Source organism: Anoplopoma fimbria, chromosome 8 (genome assembly GCF_027596085.1).
Source record: "Anoplopoma fimbria isolate UVic2021 breed Golden Eagle Sablefish chromosome 8, Afim_UVic_2022, whole genome shotgun sequence".
In the NCBI taxonomy this organism is placed as follows: Eukaryota; Metazoa; Chordata; class Actinopteri; order Perciformes; family Anoplopomatidae; genus Anoplopoma; species Anoplopoma fimbria.
Genome location: NC_072456.1, coordinates 24,903,341 through 24,923,992, shown reverse-complemented (window position 1 = coordinate 24,923,992; position 20,652 = coordinate 24,903,341). Strand labels below are relative to the sequence as shown.

The 20,652-nt window shown below is 37.5% G+C and overlaps 2 protein-coding genes across 3 annotated transcripts in view; both read right to left on the bottom strand.

Moving 5' to 3' along the window:
• Nucleotides 1-2,041: 2,041 nt before the first annotated feature.
• The window catches only part of LOC129094138 (flavin-containing monooxygenase 5-like), a 31,601-nt gene continuing 12,990 nt past the window's right edge, over nt 2,042-20,652 (bottom strand). Inside the window, exons 2-11 of one of the 2 annotated variants that reach the window (XM_054602174.1) lie at nt 20,497-20,600; nt 6,487-6,658; nt 6,190-6,378; nt 5,389-5,554; nt 4,792-4,934; nt 4,484-4,680; nt 4,254-4,401; nt 3,959-4,166; nt 3,799-3,871; nt 2,042-3,706 (exon numbers count right to left, since the gene is read on the bottom strand). In XM_054602174.1, coding sequence (XP_054458149.1) covers nt 3,289-3,706; nt 3,799-3,871; nt 3,959-4,166; nt 4,254-4,401; nt 4,484-4,680; nt 4,792-4,934; nt 5,389-5,554; nt 6,190-6,378; nt 6,487-6,618 — 1,674 coding nt within the window. In that variant the 5' untranslated portion in view covers nt 6,619-6,658; nt 20,497-20,600 and the 3' untranslated portion in view covers nt 2,042-3,288. The remainder of the gene's footprint in view (nt 3,707-3,798; nt 3,872-3,958; nt 4,167-4,253; nt 4,402-4,483; nt 4,681-4,791; nt 4,935-5,388; nt 5,555-6,189; nt 6,379-6,486; nt 6,659-20,496; nt 20,601-20,652) is intronic. The other variant, XM_054602175.1, reaches the window with a different exon arrangement.
• Nucleotides 9,978-17,057, bottom strand: LOC129094137 (flavin-containing monooxygenase 5-like). Its single transcript, XM_054602173.1, has 10 exons — nt 16,875-17,057; nt 15,567-15,707; nt 15,296-15,484; nt 14,993-15,158; nt 14,525-14,667; nt 13,919-14,115; nt 12,965-13,112; nt 12,670-12,877; nt 11,289-11,361; nt 9,978-11,191 (listed from the first exon to the last, which is right to left on the bottom strand). Exons 2-10 carry the CDS (start codon nt 15,696-15,698, stop codon nt 10,774-10,776), a joined length of 1,674 nt encoding a protein of 557 aa, XP_054458148.1. The 5' UTR covers nt 15,699-15,707; nt 16,875-17,057; the 3' UTR covers nt 9,978-10,773.

The following is a 20,652-nucleotide window of genomic DNA, read 5'->3' as shown; positions in this document are numbered from 1 at the left end:
TTAACAGCTCATTAAAAAAATTAAAAATAAAAGTTAAATTATATAAATTAATTATATTATATACAGCTCTCATTCATTAAAAAAATTAATAAATAATTAATTCGTTATTGTATTGTTAATTTAATTATATTATAATTTATTTTTTTAGTACCATTAACAGCTCTCATTCATTAAAAAATAAAAAAAAGTTAATTATATAAATTAGGATACATTGTATTGTTATTGCAAAAAAAAGTTCTGTCACAATTATGTTCAACTACTTTGAAAAAAATAATAAAAAAAGAATTATATAAATTAGTTATATTGTATATATTCGTTATTGTATTGTTTATAGTATCTTTCTCATATTGTTATTGCATTTATTTATAATTCTATAAAGCCCCAAAAATAATAATTTATTTTTTTAATGTACCATTAACAGCTCTCATTCATTAAAAAAATAAAAATAAAGGTTAATTATATAAATTAGTTATATTGTATATATTCGCTATTGTATTGTTTATAGTATATTTTTCATATTGTTATTGCAAAAAAATTCTGTCCTACAGTTATGTTCCCTTAAATAACCAACTTGGAAATAAACCTTATTTTGATTTAAATAGTTTTAAACACCATTAACAGCTCTCATTCATTAAAAAATAAAAAATAAAGGTTAATTATACAAATTAGTTATATTTTATACAGTACCAGTCAAAAGTTTGGACACACCTTCTCATTCAACTACTTTGAAGAATGTAAAATATAAAACATATTCTGGTTTGTTGAGCATTTGTTTGTTTACCACATAATTCCATATGTGTTCCTTCATAGTTTGGATGTCTTCAATATTAATCTACAATGTAGAAAAAAATAAAAATAAAAATAAAGAAAAACCATTGAATGAGAAGGTGTGTCCAAACTTTTCACTGGTACTGTATTTCTGTACACTGTATACATTGAAACATTGTATTAAATTGTTAAAACAAATACTATGATGTTGGCTGGAAGTGCTTATGATGTCTTTTGGATTTAGGAGAGTGACTGGATACATTTAAAACAAAAATGAGGCTCATTTTGTGTTTAATAGCTATTATTTTGTGAGTGGTACCTGTAATGTAAATGTATATATCTATAAATATGTTACATTAACAGGTTACAGTTTGGTAACAGAGTTGTTGAAGTATGTAACCACACAAACACAGCTGAATAAATAAATAAAATTCATCCACAAATCTCAAATCTCTGTCATCTCTCAGATAACATTCATCTCATAGGAAACCCCAAACCTGGCAACCCAAATGCTACCGATTCACGCGTGGTCGATTCTCCTTCCGGGGTCCATCAGTGGCCTGTGATTGGCTGTTAGTTTGAAGACTGATAGGTCCATTTTAAAGGCAATCCACAATCATTATTGATTATTGATTGATGCACATCTATCCATATCTATCTATTGTTTACACCAATAAAGCAAATAATTAACTTATTGATCATAATGTGAATGTGCTGCAGGACTTCTTGTGTCAGTGTCTGCGCTTCACTGCTGACCTTTCCTAATTTCAGACATATACATAGTCTAAAAAAAGCCCAAAGAAATCCACAAAAAATCTTACAATGATTTTATTTCCTGCTCTGTATTCATTATTGATTTTTAATGATTCTTGATTGTGCCACACAAATGTACCATGTCATGACTTTGACTTTGACAACATGAGATTCAAAGAGATCCCAGATGGAGATACGTAATACCATGATTCCAGTATGATTTATTTTTTTACTATTCATCGTTTCATGTAGATTTATCAAGCTGACCATGAGCTGGATTCTGAAGCAGCCATTAGGTGGCATCATTGAACCAATATATATTAGTTAAAGGTTGGCCTGGACATGGAGTCACAATGTAATAGTGCAAAGTTGTCTATATTTGCTTGACATTTAAGTCAAATGTTAAGAACTTCGCTCAAATTGTTTCTAAGATATAATTTTCAAGGAATAGCTTTTTAAAGTCGAAAAGTCTACATTTATTGAAAAAAGATAGATGTTGTTGTGGTGGAAATAATTATATTTCCTTGTGGGGAGTGAAATAAAGAGATGAATCAAAGCGAATATGCCTATGTTTGATTTATTCAAACTGAGAATATACCACAGTAAAGATTCTCGGCTCGGGATTACACACAAACACAGCATCTGTGCATGTGTGCACAACCAGCTCTGCTCCCAGCAGACCACATGACACATGACAATACAAACATGACAATAAAAACCTGTGCAATACATTACACTGTGCAATAATAGTTAAAATAGTTTTTTTCTGTCTGTAAATATTATATTTCAGTTATTGTTGTTTTTCTACTGTTTTTATTGCTTATTTATAATACTTGTTTTTTTTTTATTTTCATTTTTTATTTTTATCTTGTCTTTCTTTACTATGTCTCTTGTGTGCACTTTACTCTATGCTGCTGTAAGCCTGCAAATTTCCCCGCTGCGGGACTAATAAAGGATTATCTTATCTTATCTTATGTAGACTCAACAACATTTCAGAGAGAGTTGGCGTATAGAGACAGTCAGGAAAAGGGAATTAAATGTATCATGTGAGAAAACAGATAGGCTAGGAGGAGAAGAAAATGGAGTAAAGTAGCAGGTCTGAGATAAAAAAAATTGCTATCTTCTCAGAAAAGTACAGTCAGGACAGAAAGTAGCAGATGTAAGATAAGAGAAAGAGCTGAGAGTTGAAGGCGAAGTGACAGTTTGGAAAAACAAGTAATTTGTTATCAGACTGCGATGCTGCAGAAGGCCTCAGCGAAAATGGTGTCATGGTGCAGTAATCACAGTAATCATTTCCAAAATTCACATCGTGCTCATATCTAACGAAATATTCAGCTTCAATCCATATTTATTTGCGTTTAGCCTTTCAAAAATAACATTGCGTGTGTTTGCTCTCCCGCTTGCCAGTCCGTCTAGCAGCAATCTAACAGCACCATTAATTACATTTATATATCCAAAATGAGATCAAATCCTACTTTTCTTTTTTTTTAAGTCCGATTGACGATGGATATCTGAAGCTTCATACAAAAACCCACTAGAAGCTTTGAAATATTCAATATACTTTAATTATAACAATAACTGATAAGGGCGTCGATGCATTAGTGAACAAAAAGCTTTAAATATTGTTGTTTATTAAAGCGTTTTTTAATGAATGCAGTTTTAATGTGTTGCATTTAGCAAGAATTTGTGTCTACATTAAGGCAGCTGGCTGAGCATTATCTATTCAGATTGTTTTAATTGTTATATATTGATTATATGACTTGCAGATCACTGTGCAGGATGGTAAATTTGTATCTTGTCAAGCAGCGCAGTGGGATCCTGGAGGAAAGCCTGAAGGTTGTTCCTGTTGACGTAGGCGGCGGCCGAGCCCACAGCAGCAGCCGCCAGAATCAGAGGCCACTTAAAGGATCTCTTGGGTTCTGGATCATCACAGGGTCTGGTCTGCATGGGTTGAGCCACTCTCTCCCACTGAGTGAAGATGGCCTGACGGGCTCCGGCCCACTTCCCTGGTCCTCTGAGACGGTACTGGTACGGAGTACCGGGGCCGAACATCAGATTCAGTCCCAGCCTGGGATCAGTCAGCAGCAGCCTCAGCAAGCTGGGTCGAACTCCCACCAGCTCTGCTATCTCATCCATGTAGGCGACATAGTCAACCTGGATGGTGTGTCTCTGACTGGACACATACCTGGAAAATAGTCCACATTGTGCATAACAAGATCTGGTGCCTTTAAAATCCAAAATAGACAACTGTTAAGTTAAGAAAATCCACAATTCTACCTTTTTGCCATTGTCTCCTGTTTGCACTGGACATCTTTTAGCATGGAAGCCACTGATGGAAGCTTGATGCTGCCTGTTTATGAAGAGAGCTACAGTGAGTGGATTCTTATACTCAAAGTATTTCTTTGGAGGAAAAAGTTTTTTTTTTTATACAGATTACCTTTAAAGACACGTGTGGCCCACCTGGCCTGCATCTCAGAGATGGGCATAATGGCTCCCAGCGGCTGCACTAGACCGATGATAGCCAGAGTGGGGCGCTCCAACTCAGGAGGAAACACGAACTTGTACAGAGAGGCTTTGTTCTCGGTCACCGAGACCACATGTGAGGCCAGGAATGGAAAGGAAAACCTGTAACCTGTGGCAAACACCTGCAAGACAGGGGGCCTCCTCTCAGTCACACACTACAGGCCAACTATACTGATGCTGTGTGTGTGTGAACAAATATGTAAACCTACCACCAGGTCGACATCTTCCACAACACTTCCATCATCAAACTCCACACTGGACCCCTGAAACCTGCGGATGTTGGGTTTCACCTGAACCGTTCCAGATAGGATGCGGTTGGGAAGCTCATCGTTCGCTGTGGGATGTTGGCTGAACAACCTGAGATTTATAATGCACACTGATAAGTAATACTGCAGTACAAACAAATATCTTGGACTTAGCTACGCTGTTGCTTCCATACCTGTGCTTTGGCTTCAAGTTGTACAGACTGTGATCAAATCTTTTGTTGAGCTTTCTTTCAGCCACACTGCACTTTAATCCAAAGGGAAAGATTTGCCGCACAAACAAAGTCAACCTGGTGTTGAGCATATCGCGGGGAAGACCGTCATCTCCGACTCGATTTAAGATCCAGGCTCCCCTCCGAGTGCTTAGATACACCTGTAGATATAAGATACATGAAGTAAACCAACTTAATGCCAGCACCATGTCAAAGTGAGGACATTAACGTTTCATGATGTGTGTTGGTTTAAAGATCCATGAAGGCACAACCTGTTTGGTGACTCTGCTCAGCTCCACTGCGATGTCTCCTCCAGAGTTTCCTATTCCAATCACCACCACCTTTTTATTCCTCCACTCCTCGGGAGTCTTGTAGTCTCGGCTGTGGAAGTACTTTCCCTTGAAAGTGTTGATTCCTTAGAGGACAGATTTGTCACAACCAGATCAAATGCATTACATGTTTAATCATTGGTAGACTTTATTTTTGTGCAAAGCCTTGCAATAACTGAATACATGCTTCTGATACAAGGTTTTTTTTCATACATTGTTATTAGGTGATAAATACATAAAATAAATAAATAAAATCCTTGTTCTAGTTTCGTCAATATGTTATGACATTTCTTTCTAAACATAATGCACGATCAAAGATATCATAAACCTAAAATAGATGGTTTCAGACACTTATCATCAGTAACATCGGGCATAAAACACTTCAGAAAATATGAAAAAAGCCACATGAAACTACCTCTTTGGGTGGAACTGCTCACAAACCATTTACATTTCCAACCCTAGCAAAGGGGTTGGAAGTACACATGACTTAATTTCAAGGGGTCACATGACAAAATTACAGGTTTACCCTGTACATGGTACCTGGGAAGTCGTGCAGTGGCAGGTTTGGGTGGCAGTGATGTCCGATACAGATCATCACAGCGTCAAAAATGTGTTTCTGCTTTTGGCCATCCTTGTTCTCTGTCTCAACGTCCCACTGGCCCGAATGAGAAAAATCTGATCTCTGCTCCACCTGCAACACTTTGGTCTGAACAACAGAGAGACAGATTGGAACGACCTGGCTGAGGAGATGAGGCTTGCAGCATCAGTAATCTCGTTTAGATCACTTCTTAAAAATTTTTTTACAGACTGGCTTGTATGTGATGTCGTCGCTTGAATGCTTTAGTTTATTATTGGATTTACTAAATTATTTTACTATATGATTTTATTTATATTTATTTATTTTACTAGTTTTATTTATTTATTTATTTTATTTATTTTATTTATTTTATTTATTTTATTTATTTTATTTATTTTATTTATTATTATTTTATTATAATAATTATTATTTTATTATATAATTTTTTATTATATTTTTTTATATAAATACTGTACTGTTTTATGTGGGTTAACTCTTACCTCAGTTTGTCTTGCTTTGTTGGGCCTCATTGTTGAGCTTTCTGTTGTTTTATTGCTTTTTTCTGCTTTGTCTGTCAAAGCACTTTGTAAACTCTGCTTTTAAAGGTGCTATATAAATAAAGTTATTATTATTCTTATTATCTACTGACAATAAATTCAACTGTCTTAAATCTTATTCTACAACATTTTACATCTGATATCGGGATGACATTTAAAGCATAATTTCAAGGACAGAGGAATCTTATCTTCGCTAAGCATCCTTACGTTGAAGCGTATGTGTTTGGTGAGCTGGAAGTGGTCGGCGAACATTCGAAAGTAGTCCATGATGAGGGAGTTGTGCATGTAGTTGGGGTAGTGTGCAGGGATGGGAAAGTCACTGAAACACATCATCTCCTTGGACGTGTTGATGATGACAGAGTGGTAGATGCTGGCCCTGTCTGCCTCTGGATTCTCCTGCAAACACAGCCAGGAAGAAGAAACATATTCAACCCTTACTTTCTAGATCTACTTAATGACTAAAATAAAAGTCAATAAATAAATGAAGTCCAACCTGAGACCCACCTTAAACCTCCACAGACCACCGATGTCATCGCTGCTTTCGAAGCAGACCGGCTCCAGACCTTCATCCAGACAGCTCTTGATGCAGGCCAGACCTGAGCTCCCTCCTCCAATCACCGCCACACGACGAGTCATACTTCAGCTCTGGAGTAAAGGACTGAGAAATGTTTTTTACCTGTGAAACAAGAAGATGCATTAATGGAGCTATGAAGGGTCGTAGAGTTACACTGCAGTATTGAAAATGGCAGTTATCATACTGCGTAGATTTGCTTATTTACAATATTGAAAAAAGAAGTGTGTGACTTAAAGGTAAGTCCATAAACTGTTGTTAACGCAATGCTATTATTGGTCTTTACTAATTTTTAACATCTACCATATACAGGAATCAGCACTGTATTTATTCCCTTTATTGCACAAAATCCACAGCCGTCTTTATAACGTCTATAAGGCTTCAACATCCTTTAAACCTGTTTTTCGATTAATAGAATATTAAAAACGTTTTTGGAAATGATTTTAAAAGCTCACAGCTTTCTTTTTTTATGTAGTGGTGAATTTAAAGCTTACATGCTTCAGTTATATAAAATATTACTAACATGCTATTTTTTCAATCAGGTTTATAATTCTGTCATTATTATTACAATAAAATAATAATAAATAAAATAATAATAAATAAAATAATAATAAATCATAAATAATAATAAGAAGAATTATTATAAGAAGAATCATTATAATCATTATGATAAATACAACAATAATAATAATAATAATAATAATAATAATAATAATAATAATAATAATAATAATAAATAATAATAATAATAATGATATTTTCTGAGACTTTATGGTTCTGTGAAAATTTCACACTAGCCCTAAATTTAACATTAAAGAGCAAGTTGGTCATCATCAATATTTATTCCTGGTAATAAACTACATATCTGTTGCCTTCTTTCAGTGTTGATAACTTATATACAGTATATGACCTACTATAACTTATCATGAGTTAATATGTATCTAGTCATTCAACCTCACACCATGAAAATGATATGAAATATCAACGTACAATAGCAGCAGACGTCCTCATGACCTGCGTGACGCGTTTATGACCACGACCAATATACTTGATAGTGGCTTTGTAAATGTCCTGAGCTGCTCTTTGGTTTCATGGCCCTTAGAAAAATCCAACTTTGCTTTTGAAGCTATTCTAATAATCTAAAAAGTCCTCTGTTTATCTAGGAAAAAGCCTTTAATGACAGATTATAAATCAAAGCACTAGTCAATGTGACTTTACTTCTATAGAAAACGTTTTAACTGCGACGGTTAACAAATACCGTGTTAAATGCCTAATAATTATATTATCATTGTTATTTTATTCAAGCAAACAACACATGCAGCCTAGAAACTGTCATTTGTTTGTTTATGTCATATTAAATACAAAATATGTAAAAGAATTACAGTAAAAGCTAAATGTGGTTCAAAACAACTCCTCTCCTTGTATGAGATTGTTTTTTGTACATGACAGCTGACAAATGAATGTAATAAACTTTGACTTAAATATATCATGAAAGTGTGTTCAAGGAAAATATATTTCTCGATCTAAAAAGCAATTAAGATTAAAGTTCTGTCAAATTGCATGGAAAAAAAGATAAAAGATCATTTAGGGTAAGAATTGCAAAGATAAAAATATGCATAATTAAATATACAAATCATACGAGAAAAGAAAGGTAACTGGGTTACCTAATGGATCAAATCCAAAATCAGAAAATACAGTCAGCTGTGCGTCACTTGGAGCTTGCAAAAAAGCTTCATCCTTTCATCCAACAACTAATGAGAAACAGAACTGACATTTGTTGGCATTAAAATCCAAATCAACCAAATCCAAATTTACACAATCTTTCCATGGAATATTGCAAATCACTTACCAACTGAGATGCAAAAAAGAGAAAGCTCACTACAAAGGTTTAGAGTAGACAAAGGAATAACCTTTAGCACATTATGATCCTGCCTGGGAGTTGCCTACATTTTTGTCTACAAGCTTTAACCCTTTCACAATGCATTTTAAGTTCATTGAAGGTTAATTGTAAAAGCTTTGGTCGCCTGAAAATGCCTTATTCAGAGTCTTATCGTACTTAACTCCACCCTCGTGTCACTACGTGCTATGGGTTCAAAATACATATACTACCATACTATTTAGTATGCCAGAAATGTATTTAATTTATTTATTATGTCACAATACATAATATGTCAAATGCAGTGTGCCAAAAATACCACAATGTCCTACTACATCCATTCACTCTTCTAGCTACTCTAATACAAAATCCTTTGCTCAACAGATGTATGAGCCAGAGGGTAAAAGTTCAAGATGCCATGTTTTGAGGAAATAGTATGTCCCATTGGAATGCATACTGCTTGCATCATTATGTAATGAGAAAAAGTATGCCATTTGGAAAGCAGCTATGGTTGAAAAAAATCAAGTTGGAGACGGCCAAATTGCAAACCCTATAATTACAATTGTATATATTCCTTGTTCCGAAGCTTCTGAACAGCTGTCCACAAACTTATTGATGACGTCACAGTGAGTACGTCAACTTCTTATATACAGTCAATGATACAGTGACGGTGGAAGACAAAGAAATTGTTGACTAGACTACGCACTTAAAAGTCAAGGAAGCTAAAATGCCAGATTGTTTCTTACTAGGATGTGCTCACATGAACAACGGGTCTTGCTTGTTCTTTTCTTACTGGCCTAATAAAAAGAATCCTTGGAGAAAACCAATGGGCAAAAGGTGAGGTTGTTTCAAAAATTTGTAAATCCCCATAACCTCTTTTTCATAGCAAACATCAATCAAAAAAATGCTTGAGTAAGTTGGCAACGATAGAGGCATTTTGCCCCGGCCTTCCAAAAAGGTTAGCAATCTTTAAACATTAAATCAAAACTGTAAAAAGCATCAAAATGTCTAGTTGTTAGAAAAGATTTTCCAACAGCAAAGGAAAGTTATACGGCATTCGGACAGGATTAAGACAGAGGGACGAGTTAACTGATGACCTTCAGGCAGATGCGTCTGTGGTTGCTCAGAGAAACATATTAAAATGGTCTAAATTGATTGGATGCCGTCACAGCCGCTAGCAGTCTGTTAAGTGTCACCTCGGTTAATTCAAGTCACTAAACTTAAGACTCTTTGTGGTGATGGTTTACTTTGGAGAAAAAGAAGTGAGTGCTTTATGGTGAATAACATCAATGTTATGCACAAATCAAAAGACGCTGGGATTGCATTTCACTGGTTTTTATACAGTCTATGGGTATAACACATGAGGTAATATAATGTTAAATTTGTGCACAGGCGTGGCTAAGTTACCAAGCTAGCTAGTAAGCCTACAGAGCGGTTTCATTTAAAACAAAATGGTATTACGACAAACTGCAACTTTCTTGACTTGCAAAATTATCTTTTTTAATTGAAAATCATAATAAGTAAAAAATTCCAACAGAATACCCAAAATATCGAGGTGTACTTTTTATTCATACAAACATGGACTGAGCATTAGTTTTTGGTAAAAATGGTATAGCAATCCATTCTGTAGAAAGCAGCTGGACAATGCAAATTACATATGAATACATTTAGTTAAGTTTAACATGTATGTTAATAGAAAGAGCTGGTAATAAAACTAAACATAAAATTTAGCATCTTTGCCTTTCAGCCATGTTTAGGTATTGTTTTTCCCTGATCTTTTTTGTTTAAATTACTTTTTTCACCCTTATATATTAAACGCAAATTACAAACTACATAAAGACATTACACAGATTTGTTTCCAAAGAACAGCACCATAAATGCTGCCATTCATCCTTTTTAACTCATTCATAAGGTTTTTTGAGGTATGAGGTATGTAATCTCACGTTTACGGATGATTTCCTGTCAGGGAGAGATACTTTCAACCACATGATCTCAAGATTATACAGTGAGAAGCAAGGACAGAACATACTTGGAGATTGTAAAAGTATGAACATATGAAATAAAAGCTATAGATAATTAGCTATTTGAAAAAATAGTATGCTTTGCTAAGAAGTTAGAGAACCCAGACCGGGATACAAATAATCACATATGGGATATGTTGAATAGCTTAGCATAGTATAAAATCAGTCTTCATGAGGCCATGAGGTGGCGTCATTCACATATCTTTGTATATTGTCCATTTACGATGTTGTTGGGTAATATAGTGTTAACTGTAAAAACTTGTATGATGAATGTGTTAAAAGATTAACACATGTTAACGAGTGGAACAAGCATGAATTGCAGATCACTGTGCAGGAAGGTAAACTTTTATCTTGTCAAACAGCGCAGTGGGATCCTGGAGGAAAGCCTGAAGGTTGTTCCTGTTGACGTAGGCGGCGGCCGAGCCCACAGCAGCAGCCGCCAGAATCAGAGGCCACTTAAAGGATCTCTTGGGTTCTGGATCATCACAGGGTCTGGTCTGCATGGGTTGAGCCACTCTCTCCCACTGAGTGAAGATGGCCTGACGGGCTCCGGCCCACTTCCCTGGTCCTCTGAGACGGTACTGGTACGGTGTGCTGGGACCCAGCATCACATTCAGTCCCACCCTGGGATCAGTCAGCAGCAGCCTCAGCAAGCTGGGTTGAACTCCCACCAGCTCTGCTATCTCATCCATGTAGGCGACATAGTCAACCTGGATGGTGTGTCTCTGACTGGACACATACCTGGAAAAAAGACCATGTTGTGCATAACAAGATCTGGTGCCTTTAAAATCCCAAACATGCAAGAAATCCAAAAAGCTGAGTGAATCCACTGCAGTACCTTTTGGCCATTGTCGCCTGCTTGCATTGGACATCTTTCAGCATGGAATCCATTGAGGGAAGCTTGGTGCAGCCTGTTTGAAAGGAGACATTGTGACACAGTGGTTTGTCTTCTTAAAGAGTCACTAAAGCCCCAAACAACCCTTTTTCCAACTAAAAAAACAATGTATGTGGGTATATATAGTGCTGCTGTAGATGGATTCAGGTCCAAATCTACACATTTTATATTTTAATTCTACATATTGTGTTATTAATATGCATTGCAACAATGTTAAACACTAGCATAAACAAATCCCAGCCTTCCATGTAAACTCAAATTCACAAATGTTTTAAGTTCATACTGTATTTTCCCACAATAACAGACCCTTTACAGCACTCTGACCGAACCATAATCATAACATTAATCTGCATGCTAGCGAATGGCATTGCCGATTGACGCTAGCAAATCAGTGCAACATATCTCTGAACAAAACCAAGTGGATTATTGCTGTTTCCTGGACCTCACTGTACATTCAAACTAGTTTGTCTGTGTTTTTAAATCCAATTCCCAAAATATAGTTATCGGTCAGTGTAGCCTCAACAACTGATGTAAACGGTATGATTGGTGAGTCCTGAATTATGAAGCGTGAATGAAAATTTTGTTTTGTTCCCCTTCTTAATATCACCCTCCCTCTTCCCTTCTTCTTGCTACTGTGTTGGCTTCTTTCGTTGTTGTGTCCTGTGGGTCTTTCTGAAGTGGTCATTCTGATTGATGACTCAACAATGAAGCAATTTGGCCAGGTGGTACGTGGCATTATGAACGGTAATGTTTTGAAGTGGCAAACAAGTGCCTTATGTCAGATTCCAGTGTCTTATGTAGAGAACAATGTACAGAGTTTTGCAAAAAAATGCCATGTGAAAATTCCAATCCAGTGCAGAGCAAAACCTGTGATTGGAGACTTGAGCTGAGGTTTTTCACTCCGAGTGTCAATAATTGTGCTTTGTAACTTAGACCTAGCCTAGCAGTTCTTGTGGTGATTTTTAATGTTCTGTAACCGTAGCATGAAAGCATGGTGGAATTAACAAGCTAGCTAGATAACCAGCCTGCTGCTAAATTAGTACGATTTAACAACATAATACTTCCTCCACACACTCTTATCACAGTGTAGAAAGACACATTGCATCACCAGATATTAACACTGGTTACAAAAGATTAGCCGACAATAGATGCAACCCCCTTCCCCCTTTTCCAGCCCCGCCTCGATGATAAGTTTTCACATTCAAGAGGCTTTTTTTATTTTTTATTTCCAGGGTTTCCAGACAAAACTTTGAAGTTTAGTTAGTCGTTAAATACAAAATACTTCTGTAAAAAAAAACTGACAAAAGATTGCAACCAGTATTACCTTTAAAGACACGCGTGGCCCACCTGGCCTGCATCTCAGAGATGGGCATAATGGCTCCCAGCGGCTGCACTAGACCGATGATAGCCAGAGTGGGGCGCTCCAACTCAGGAGGAAACACGAACTTGTACAGAGAGGCTTTGTTCTCGGTCACCGAGACCACATGTGAGGCCAGGAATGGAAAGGAAAACCTGTAACCTGTGGCAAACACCTGCAAGACAGGGGGACTCCTCTCAGTCACACACTACAGGCCAACTATACTGATGCTGTGTGTGTGTGAACAAATATGTAAACCTACCACCAGGTCGACATCTTCCACAACACTTCCATCATCAAACTCCACACTGGACCCCTGAAACCTGCGGATGTTGGGTTTCACCTGAACCGTTCCAGATAGGATGCGGTTGGGAAGCTCATCGTTCACTGTGGGATGTTGGTTGAAGAACCTGAGATAAATATTCAGTAAGTTATGTTTCTACAGTTTGAGGAATTGACTTGTATTTGGGGGCATAATCATAATATTTCTTGTGGAATTGAGTTAGATTAGAGGCTAAAACTGTTTTTTTTGTGCTTAAATTTGTTTACATTTAAGCAAAATTGCACCATCATAAAAAGGCCGAATTTTCTATTAGCAGTTCCTATTTGCAATTAATCCATGGATGGACAGACAGTTGTCACTGGATAACTCTAATACTGAAGAGAACTAAAAACCTGATGATCAACAAAGTTTTGTGTTAATAAACGGTAGTATTTATCTTTTTGTAATGACCACGTCACTTCCTGTGAGCCCCCTTGCCGGTTGGAGATGCGTAACCATGGTAACCCGGGCAAACCTCACGGGACCAACAATGATATGTGAGAATTAAAAAGTCTGAACTCATTTAAAAATATTTATTACGCCTAGAAAAAAGTGGAAATTTTACACTTACACTTACATTGAAGCGTTATTGAGGTTACAAAGCTTTCCTCCAGTGTCTGTTATGAACGTTGTCATCACTACCGCATTGCATTGTGGGATATTTGTTGGGACCATTGTTTGCATATTGTAATATTTTACAGAAAAAGGGTACGCACTATGCATACAAATAATTCCCAGGAAATGTCCAGGGGGCAGCATAACTGTTTAGATTTGTTGTCTGTGGTCCATGAGAAAATGTCATCGGGCTAACAGTCAGAGCTTCTCATATTTGCGGCTTTAACTGTAATATATATATATATAATTGTGAAAAATAGCAGATGGAAAATACAGTACCTGTGCTTTGGCTTCAGATTGTACAGAGAGTGATCAAATCTTTGGTTGAGCCGGCTCTCTGCTATACCACAGGTCAGACTGAAGGGCAGGACGCTCTGCAAAAAATTCAACACCCTGTTGAAATGCAAATCAAGGGGCACCCCGTTGTCCCCGACTCGGTTCAGAATCCAGGCTCCTCTCCGAGTGCTCAGGTAAAGCTGGGAAAAAGAGGACACGTCATTAGGATAGAACGAGAAGTTTTAGTATTTAAAATGATATAAAGAAAGAAGAGGATTTCAAAAAATGGACTAAATGATGTGGCGCTGTTAACTGAAAGATAGACACAGCCGAATGTTTAGTGTGTGGATGAAGCATTACGTAGCAACATTTTACTCAATTAGCAGCATTCATGCTACAGCTACAGAACATTAAAAAGCACCATATCAACTGCTGGGCTTGGTCTACGTTACAAAGCACAATCATTGAGACACTCAATTGTTCAACAACTGCCTGGTTATATTGGGTGCATCCGTCTTTAATTTAACTATCAGATTGTTTTCTTTATGGCTGCACTGTGGATTTGTTTAACACGTTGTTTTTATTGTCCGTAACGGGACTCATCCCAACCTGCTTGGTGACTCTGCTCAGCTCCACTGCGATGTCTCCTCCAGAGTTTCCTATTCCAATCACCACCACCTTTTTATTCCTCCACTCCTCTGGAGTCTTGTAGTCTCGGCTGTGGAAGTACTTTCCCTTGAAAGTGTCAATTCCTTAAAAAAAAAAAAATAAAATAAGACACAGCATTTCTCTACTTTTGCAACAATTTTTTTTTATCTGTACGTGAAGTAGAAATTGGAGCTTTGCCCTTAGAATAAATTCTAGACCAAAGTTGAGGACACAAAAATACTGACATCATTCTCTTTGGGTGGCACTGCTTTCTGTTGATACAGTATCACATAATGACATTGTTCAGGGTCGCAATTAGAGGCTCCTTCAGACTGTGTCAAAGGTTTTCCTCTACACATTGCTGGAGCGCTATCAGCCCTACTCCTCCTTGCGTACACTTAAGGATATTTATCATCCGGTTAATGGTACCTGGGAAGTCGTGCAGCGGCAGGTTTGGGTGGCAGTGATGTCCGATACAGATCATCACAGCGTCAAAAATGTGTTTCTGCTTTTGGCCATCCTTGTTCTCTGTCTCAACGTCCCACTGGCCCGATTGAGAAAAATTTGATCTCTGCTTCACCTGCAAGACTCTGGTCTGAACAACAGAGAGGCACAAACAGATAAGACAGACTTTTACTACGCACTAAACAATATCTTACATTTGAGAATGTTGCACGCTTTCAGGTACAGAGAAATCAAACCCTGGAAAGGCTGTCAGTGGAGCATCCTTACGTTGAAACGTATGTGTTTGGTGAGCTGGAAGTGGTCGGCGTACAACCGAAAGTAGTCCATGATGAGGGAGTTGTGCATGTAGTTGGGGTAGTGTGCAGGGATGGGAAAGTCACTGAAACACATCATCTCCTTGGACGTGTTGATGATGACAGAGTGGTAGATGCTGGCCCTGTCTGCCTCTGGATTCTCCTGCAATAGAATACCCCGATCAATAATAATCCTAATTTGCTAAACATGCTGTGGAATTACGGGAACCTGCGCGTAGTGAGACCTTAAACCTCCACAGACCACCGATGTCATCGCTGCTTTCGAAGCAGACCGGCTCCAGACCTTCATCCAGACAGCTCTTGATGCAGGCCAGACCTGAGCTCCCTCCTCCAATCACCGCCACACGACGAGTCATACTTCAGCTCTGGTGTAAAGGATGAAACAGGTCAGACTGAGACATTTTTCACCTGTAAATGAGATGATGCATTCATGTGTGCCAAGAGTTTCCTACACTTCTTTCGTAGTAGCTAGTAGCACATATTTTAGCAGAATAGAATAGAAAAATGACGACTCCTGATAATAACAGTAGCAGTGGATATACTTGATTGATAATGATAATAAAAGCAGTAATATTAATAGAAATGTGATTTATAATATCAGATTGTATCGAATTAAATGTATTTAATTTGAAAACGACAAGTTTATCCACCAGTACTGCAACTCTTGTACGTAGTTGGGCTATTACAGCTTTAAGTATCATAAAACCACAATACACTACAAATATAGGAATACAAAAAAATACATATCACACAATTATTAATATTGCTGTCAGAGAAATATTAATAAGAGGTTAATGTTTTTTGTTTTTTTCTATCATTGGGACCCTTTCTGCCCTGTAGTTCTCTGGATGTTGGATCTGTGCCAGAAACCTCCAGATTTACCAAAATCATAGTTCAACACGAGTTAATATGTAGCTACTATAGGGATTGTAAACGCTGCATTCACATGCAACAAATCAGACTATAGCACAGAAACAAACACACAAAGGCAATGGCAGGACCACATGACATATCTAGCTATGATGATGGAATAAAAATACATGAAATAAAATGATTGTATATAACTATTCTTGCAATTGCCATTAAATGCAGCTTTTTCCTTAATATTCAATTCAATGTGGCTTTATTGCAAAAAAGCAACAACAATATTGTGAAATAAGCCTGATTCACAAAGTAAACAAACCCCTCCCCCTCCTGAGGGGTTATGTAACCTGTGTACACACTGTGGCGGAAGACTGCAACAAAACAATTTAAATATTAAAAGTTTGGACGGCAATTTCTACCTTTATTCTCTAATTTTACCCTTTTGCTGTCGTGCACTAACTAACTTAATAACCAGATTGTCGTGTTCTTGAACGCAGCATTAACACACTTTGAAACTTTGTTGCTTAATGCGACTCTGAACTCTGCAAACAATGCAAGACATCCCATGTGATATAAGTTCACCATTTCCACCACAGTTCTGTTAAATACAAAATGCATATAAATGCACTCAAGAGTTACAATCTGTCTCTGCACTAATGCTCACTTACCTTTTTTCTGCGGTTCAAATAAGGAAACGAGTTGCTGGTCCTGCATGAGTCCTCTGCAGTGGGCGGAGTGGGAGGAGGGATGGTGCACATTTATTAAGTAATAGTGAAATGACCCTTGAGTCGGTGATAGCGGTGGTTTAGGGTTCTTACACTGGTGCAAAAGCAAACAAATTACAGCATGCAACATTTAACAGACAGGGGTCGATATGATGGGGAATCTGAAATGCAACAATATTTCATACCATATGTATATTCTTTTTGTATTGGTTATAGTATTGTGATTTTTAAGAAATATTATATAGGTGGAGGCTTCAAATAAGCCCAGTGGGCTTTCTGCCTCTTCCTGCACTGTAATATTATTTATCAATGTTGTGTTTTTTTTAATTATTTTTCAATTGTGCAAATAAACTAAACTAAACTAAACTATCTGACTACAGTACCAGTCAAAAGTTTGGACACACCTTCTCATTCAATGATTTTTCATTTATTTTTTACATTGTAGATTAATTTTGAAGACATCCAAACTATGAAGGAACACATATGGAATTATGTGGTAAACAAACAAATGCTCAACAAACCAGAATATGTTTTATATTTTACATTCTTCAAAGTAGTTGAATGAGAAGGTGTGTCCAAACTTTTGACTGGTACTGTATATTCTTTTTGTATTCGTTATAGAATTGTGATTTTTTTTTAAAATATATTATATAGGTGGAGGCTTCAAATAAGCCCAGTGGGCTTTCTGCCTCTTCCTGCACTGTAATATTATTTATCAATGTTATGTTTTTTTATATTTTTCAATTGTGCAAATAAACTAAACTAAACTAAACTAAACTAAACTAAACTAAACTAAACTAAACTAAACTCTCTAAGTAGATAGATGGATATTTAGATAGATAGATAGATACAAAGAAAGATAGATAGATAGATAGATAGATAGATAGATAGATAGATAGATAGATAGATTTAGATAGATATCTATAGATAGATAGATAGATAATAGATATAGATATTCAAAACCTTTACACTATATACTTCCAACATACACCAATATAATTTTCCATTACAATAGAAAACAAGAAGGAGCTGTCAGAGTGTCTGTGTCTAGCAATGGTTGCCAAGCTACGGTTGCTGTTAGGGGGCGGAGTACAGCGGTTAATCTGGTCCTCTGGACTTTGGCGTCTGGTTCCACAGTGCCTTCGATGTATCTATAAATAGGGAGATAAGGGGATATTCACCCCACCTCACACCAATGGACCAGTTTGAGTTCAACCAAAAATACAATCCCCATGGATGGAAGGAGAGAGTCACAGACAGAGGAGATACCAGTGATAAAAGTGTGATGAAAGGAGATTCGTCCACTTGTTGAATCCTTTTTTCGAAAAGGATGAGAGTGGAACAGCAGGAATTGCTGAAACAAGGTGCAGCTAATGATGCCACAAAAGTTATGTTGGCAGAGATGATTTTAGACCTAATAAAAGTCAAAATCCATCTTGGTGGCTTTTAGGGGAATAAATGTAATTGTGTCTGAGGAGTGGTTCCTGTCCAGTCGAGGCTACACGCTCCCCAGGACATTTGCTGAGGTTCTGGACGTAGACGACCAAGTCGACTGCGTCAGCTCGAAAACACTAGACCGACTTGATCATTAAAGAAGTCGTTGGTACTCGGCTTCCAGCATGGAGCAGACTTTCTCTCGTGGTCAAACACGCCTGTTTCAAGTTGGAAGCATTCATAGGGCCAGATGAAAGTTTTGTGCACACTTCAATCACTTAGTTATAGTACAAGCCAGGACGCCACGAAGGCAGACACTTGCGGACAACTAGATGATGATGTGATCGGTCAGTCGGCAGCCAAATCTGAGGAAACAGAAAACCCAAAGAGGGCCTCCAGATGTTTCAAACATCCAAGAAATAATCAAGAAGAGCTGAACTCTGACGCCTCCCTGTAGACCGAGATTGTTGCAGATGACATCGCTCAGTCCGTCAACGAGGAGGTCAAGAGTCCAGAGGAGAAAGATGCAGCAAGTTCCAGTGCAGAATTCAAAGAGAAGCCCAAACTGTACTTCAAAGACATTGGAACCAAGGTAAAGAACACAACCTTGGTGTGTACCAGAGATTCAAAAATATTTCCAACAGTAAATCCCTCATGTTCACGAAAGCACTTAGCCATCTCCTCTACGATCACTCCACAAAGGGAATGATGCCTGAGATTGTCCCAGAACCAATAAGAAGGACGTGTTAGTTTCCCAGTCATCTGGTGCCATGTATGGCGGAATACATGGCAAAGTGTGGCATTCTTTCCTGGGACCGATGAGGTGGTGGTTGACGCTGGCTTTGGAGGACACAGAGTCCGTATCAACGAAGCCCACGGGTGTAGTATCGTTGCAAGACGCAGCAGATTAGGCTGAGAAAACCAAAATGTCCGTCAGGGTAGTGGTTGAGAAGCTGATGTTGCGTATCCTCAACAAAGCAAAAGTGGGTTGCAGACTTTGCAAACTCAAACACAAGCACTAATAAGGTGTTCGAAAAAATATGGGCCAAAGTCGAGAAACACCTTCACAAGGATGTTTTCAAGGACCTGCATAAGTGGCAGAGCTGTGCACCTGACATGCTGCTTTTAATTGAGATTTTAGAGCCATCATTTATAATCTACATTACCTCCACTTTAAAAGAAGACCTGACGACGCCACAAAAGAAGTATAGGGCCATCAGAGGATTCTTCTCATCTGTGGGCAAAGTCCTCTCCAAGGCCTTCACTGCACCCTTCAGATGTAGAAGGTTATTAAGATCTTGAAAGAAAAAAAATGGTCCGTGGTATCTCTTTTTTCCTTTAACCTGAATGTAATAGAGAGTTCAAGTCCTTCCCAATCTTATCGAGGTTAACTTCTGCTCCATTGGCCTCTGTAACATAGAGACCAGTGGGGGCAGGAGGTTACATAGATTTGGGGCCGGTATTGAGCTCTCTGGGCCACCGTAGTGGTCAGCATTACAACCTCAGAGTCCACAGTCAGTTGGTTTGTTGGCAATTTGGGCCTTGTGGGTTTACTCCAACTTTCCCTTTCAATCAGTATAAAAGTGATCAATAAAAGCTTAGAATTCAAAATGTCTGCTTATCTGTCTCATAATTAGCTTATACTTTTACTTTTGTGACGGTGCACAGTACACCCCAGTCATATCACTGGATATTGTTCTTCATTTTTTATTAATTTGAGCGTATCCTATTAACAATGTAATGACTCACTAAATACACAGAGTGGCACTGTTGGTTTTGTCTTAGCTTGACACTTATCGTGTGCAGCAATGTAGCTCAACTCACCAAAGAAAAGTTTACTATTTAACAGTTACTTTCTAAGTCAAATGATTCATTGTAAGACTGTTAAACAGTCAATGTTTAAAAGACGACTATGGCCGACGTTGAAAAGGGTTAGAAGTGGGTCAAAAGTGAAAGTTTTTTCACCGACTATATGTAGACGTTGATTAGACATTCACGTTTAGACCACATTTCAACGTGATATGTAATAGTGAATTTGTGAATTTAGTCGGTAGTCGGTGAATAAACTTTCAATTTTGTCTTTTAAGACATAAACGTCTTTTAAACGTCTTTTGAACCTCAAAATGCTCACAGTAAAATATGTAGCAATGAAATATCCCGTTTCTTCTTTAAATGTCGTTGTCAAAGCCTCCCAGGAGCCGGTTTCAGATGATCGGCCATATTTCAGATGGATGTCTGTAAATTAAACAAGAATTAGAAAAACATATTCACTCTTGAACCAGTCTTT

Excerpts from the sequence above, each read along its gene's own strand:
- LOC129094137 (XM_054602173.1), bottom strand. The coding sequence starts at position 15,698 with ATGACTCGTCGTGTGGCGGTGATTGGAGGAGGGAGCTCAGGTCTGGCC. Across the intron at positions 15,485-15,566 it reads GTGGTCTGTGGAGGTTTAAG|GAGAATCCAGAGGCAGACAG; the intron begins GTCTCACTACGC and ends ATTCTATTGCAG. Across the intron at positions 13,113-13,918 it reads AATCTGAAGCCAAAGCACAG|GTTCTTCAACCAACATCCCA; the intron begins GTACTGTATTTT and ends TATTTATCTCAG.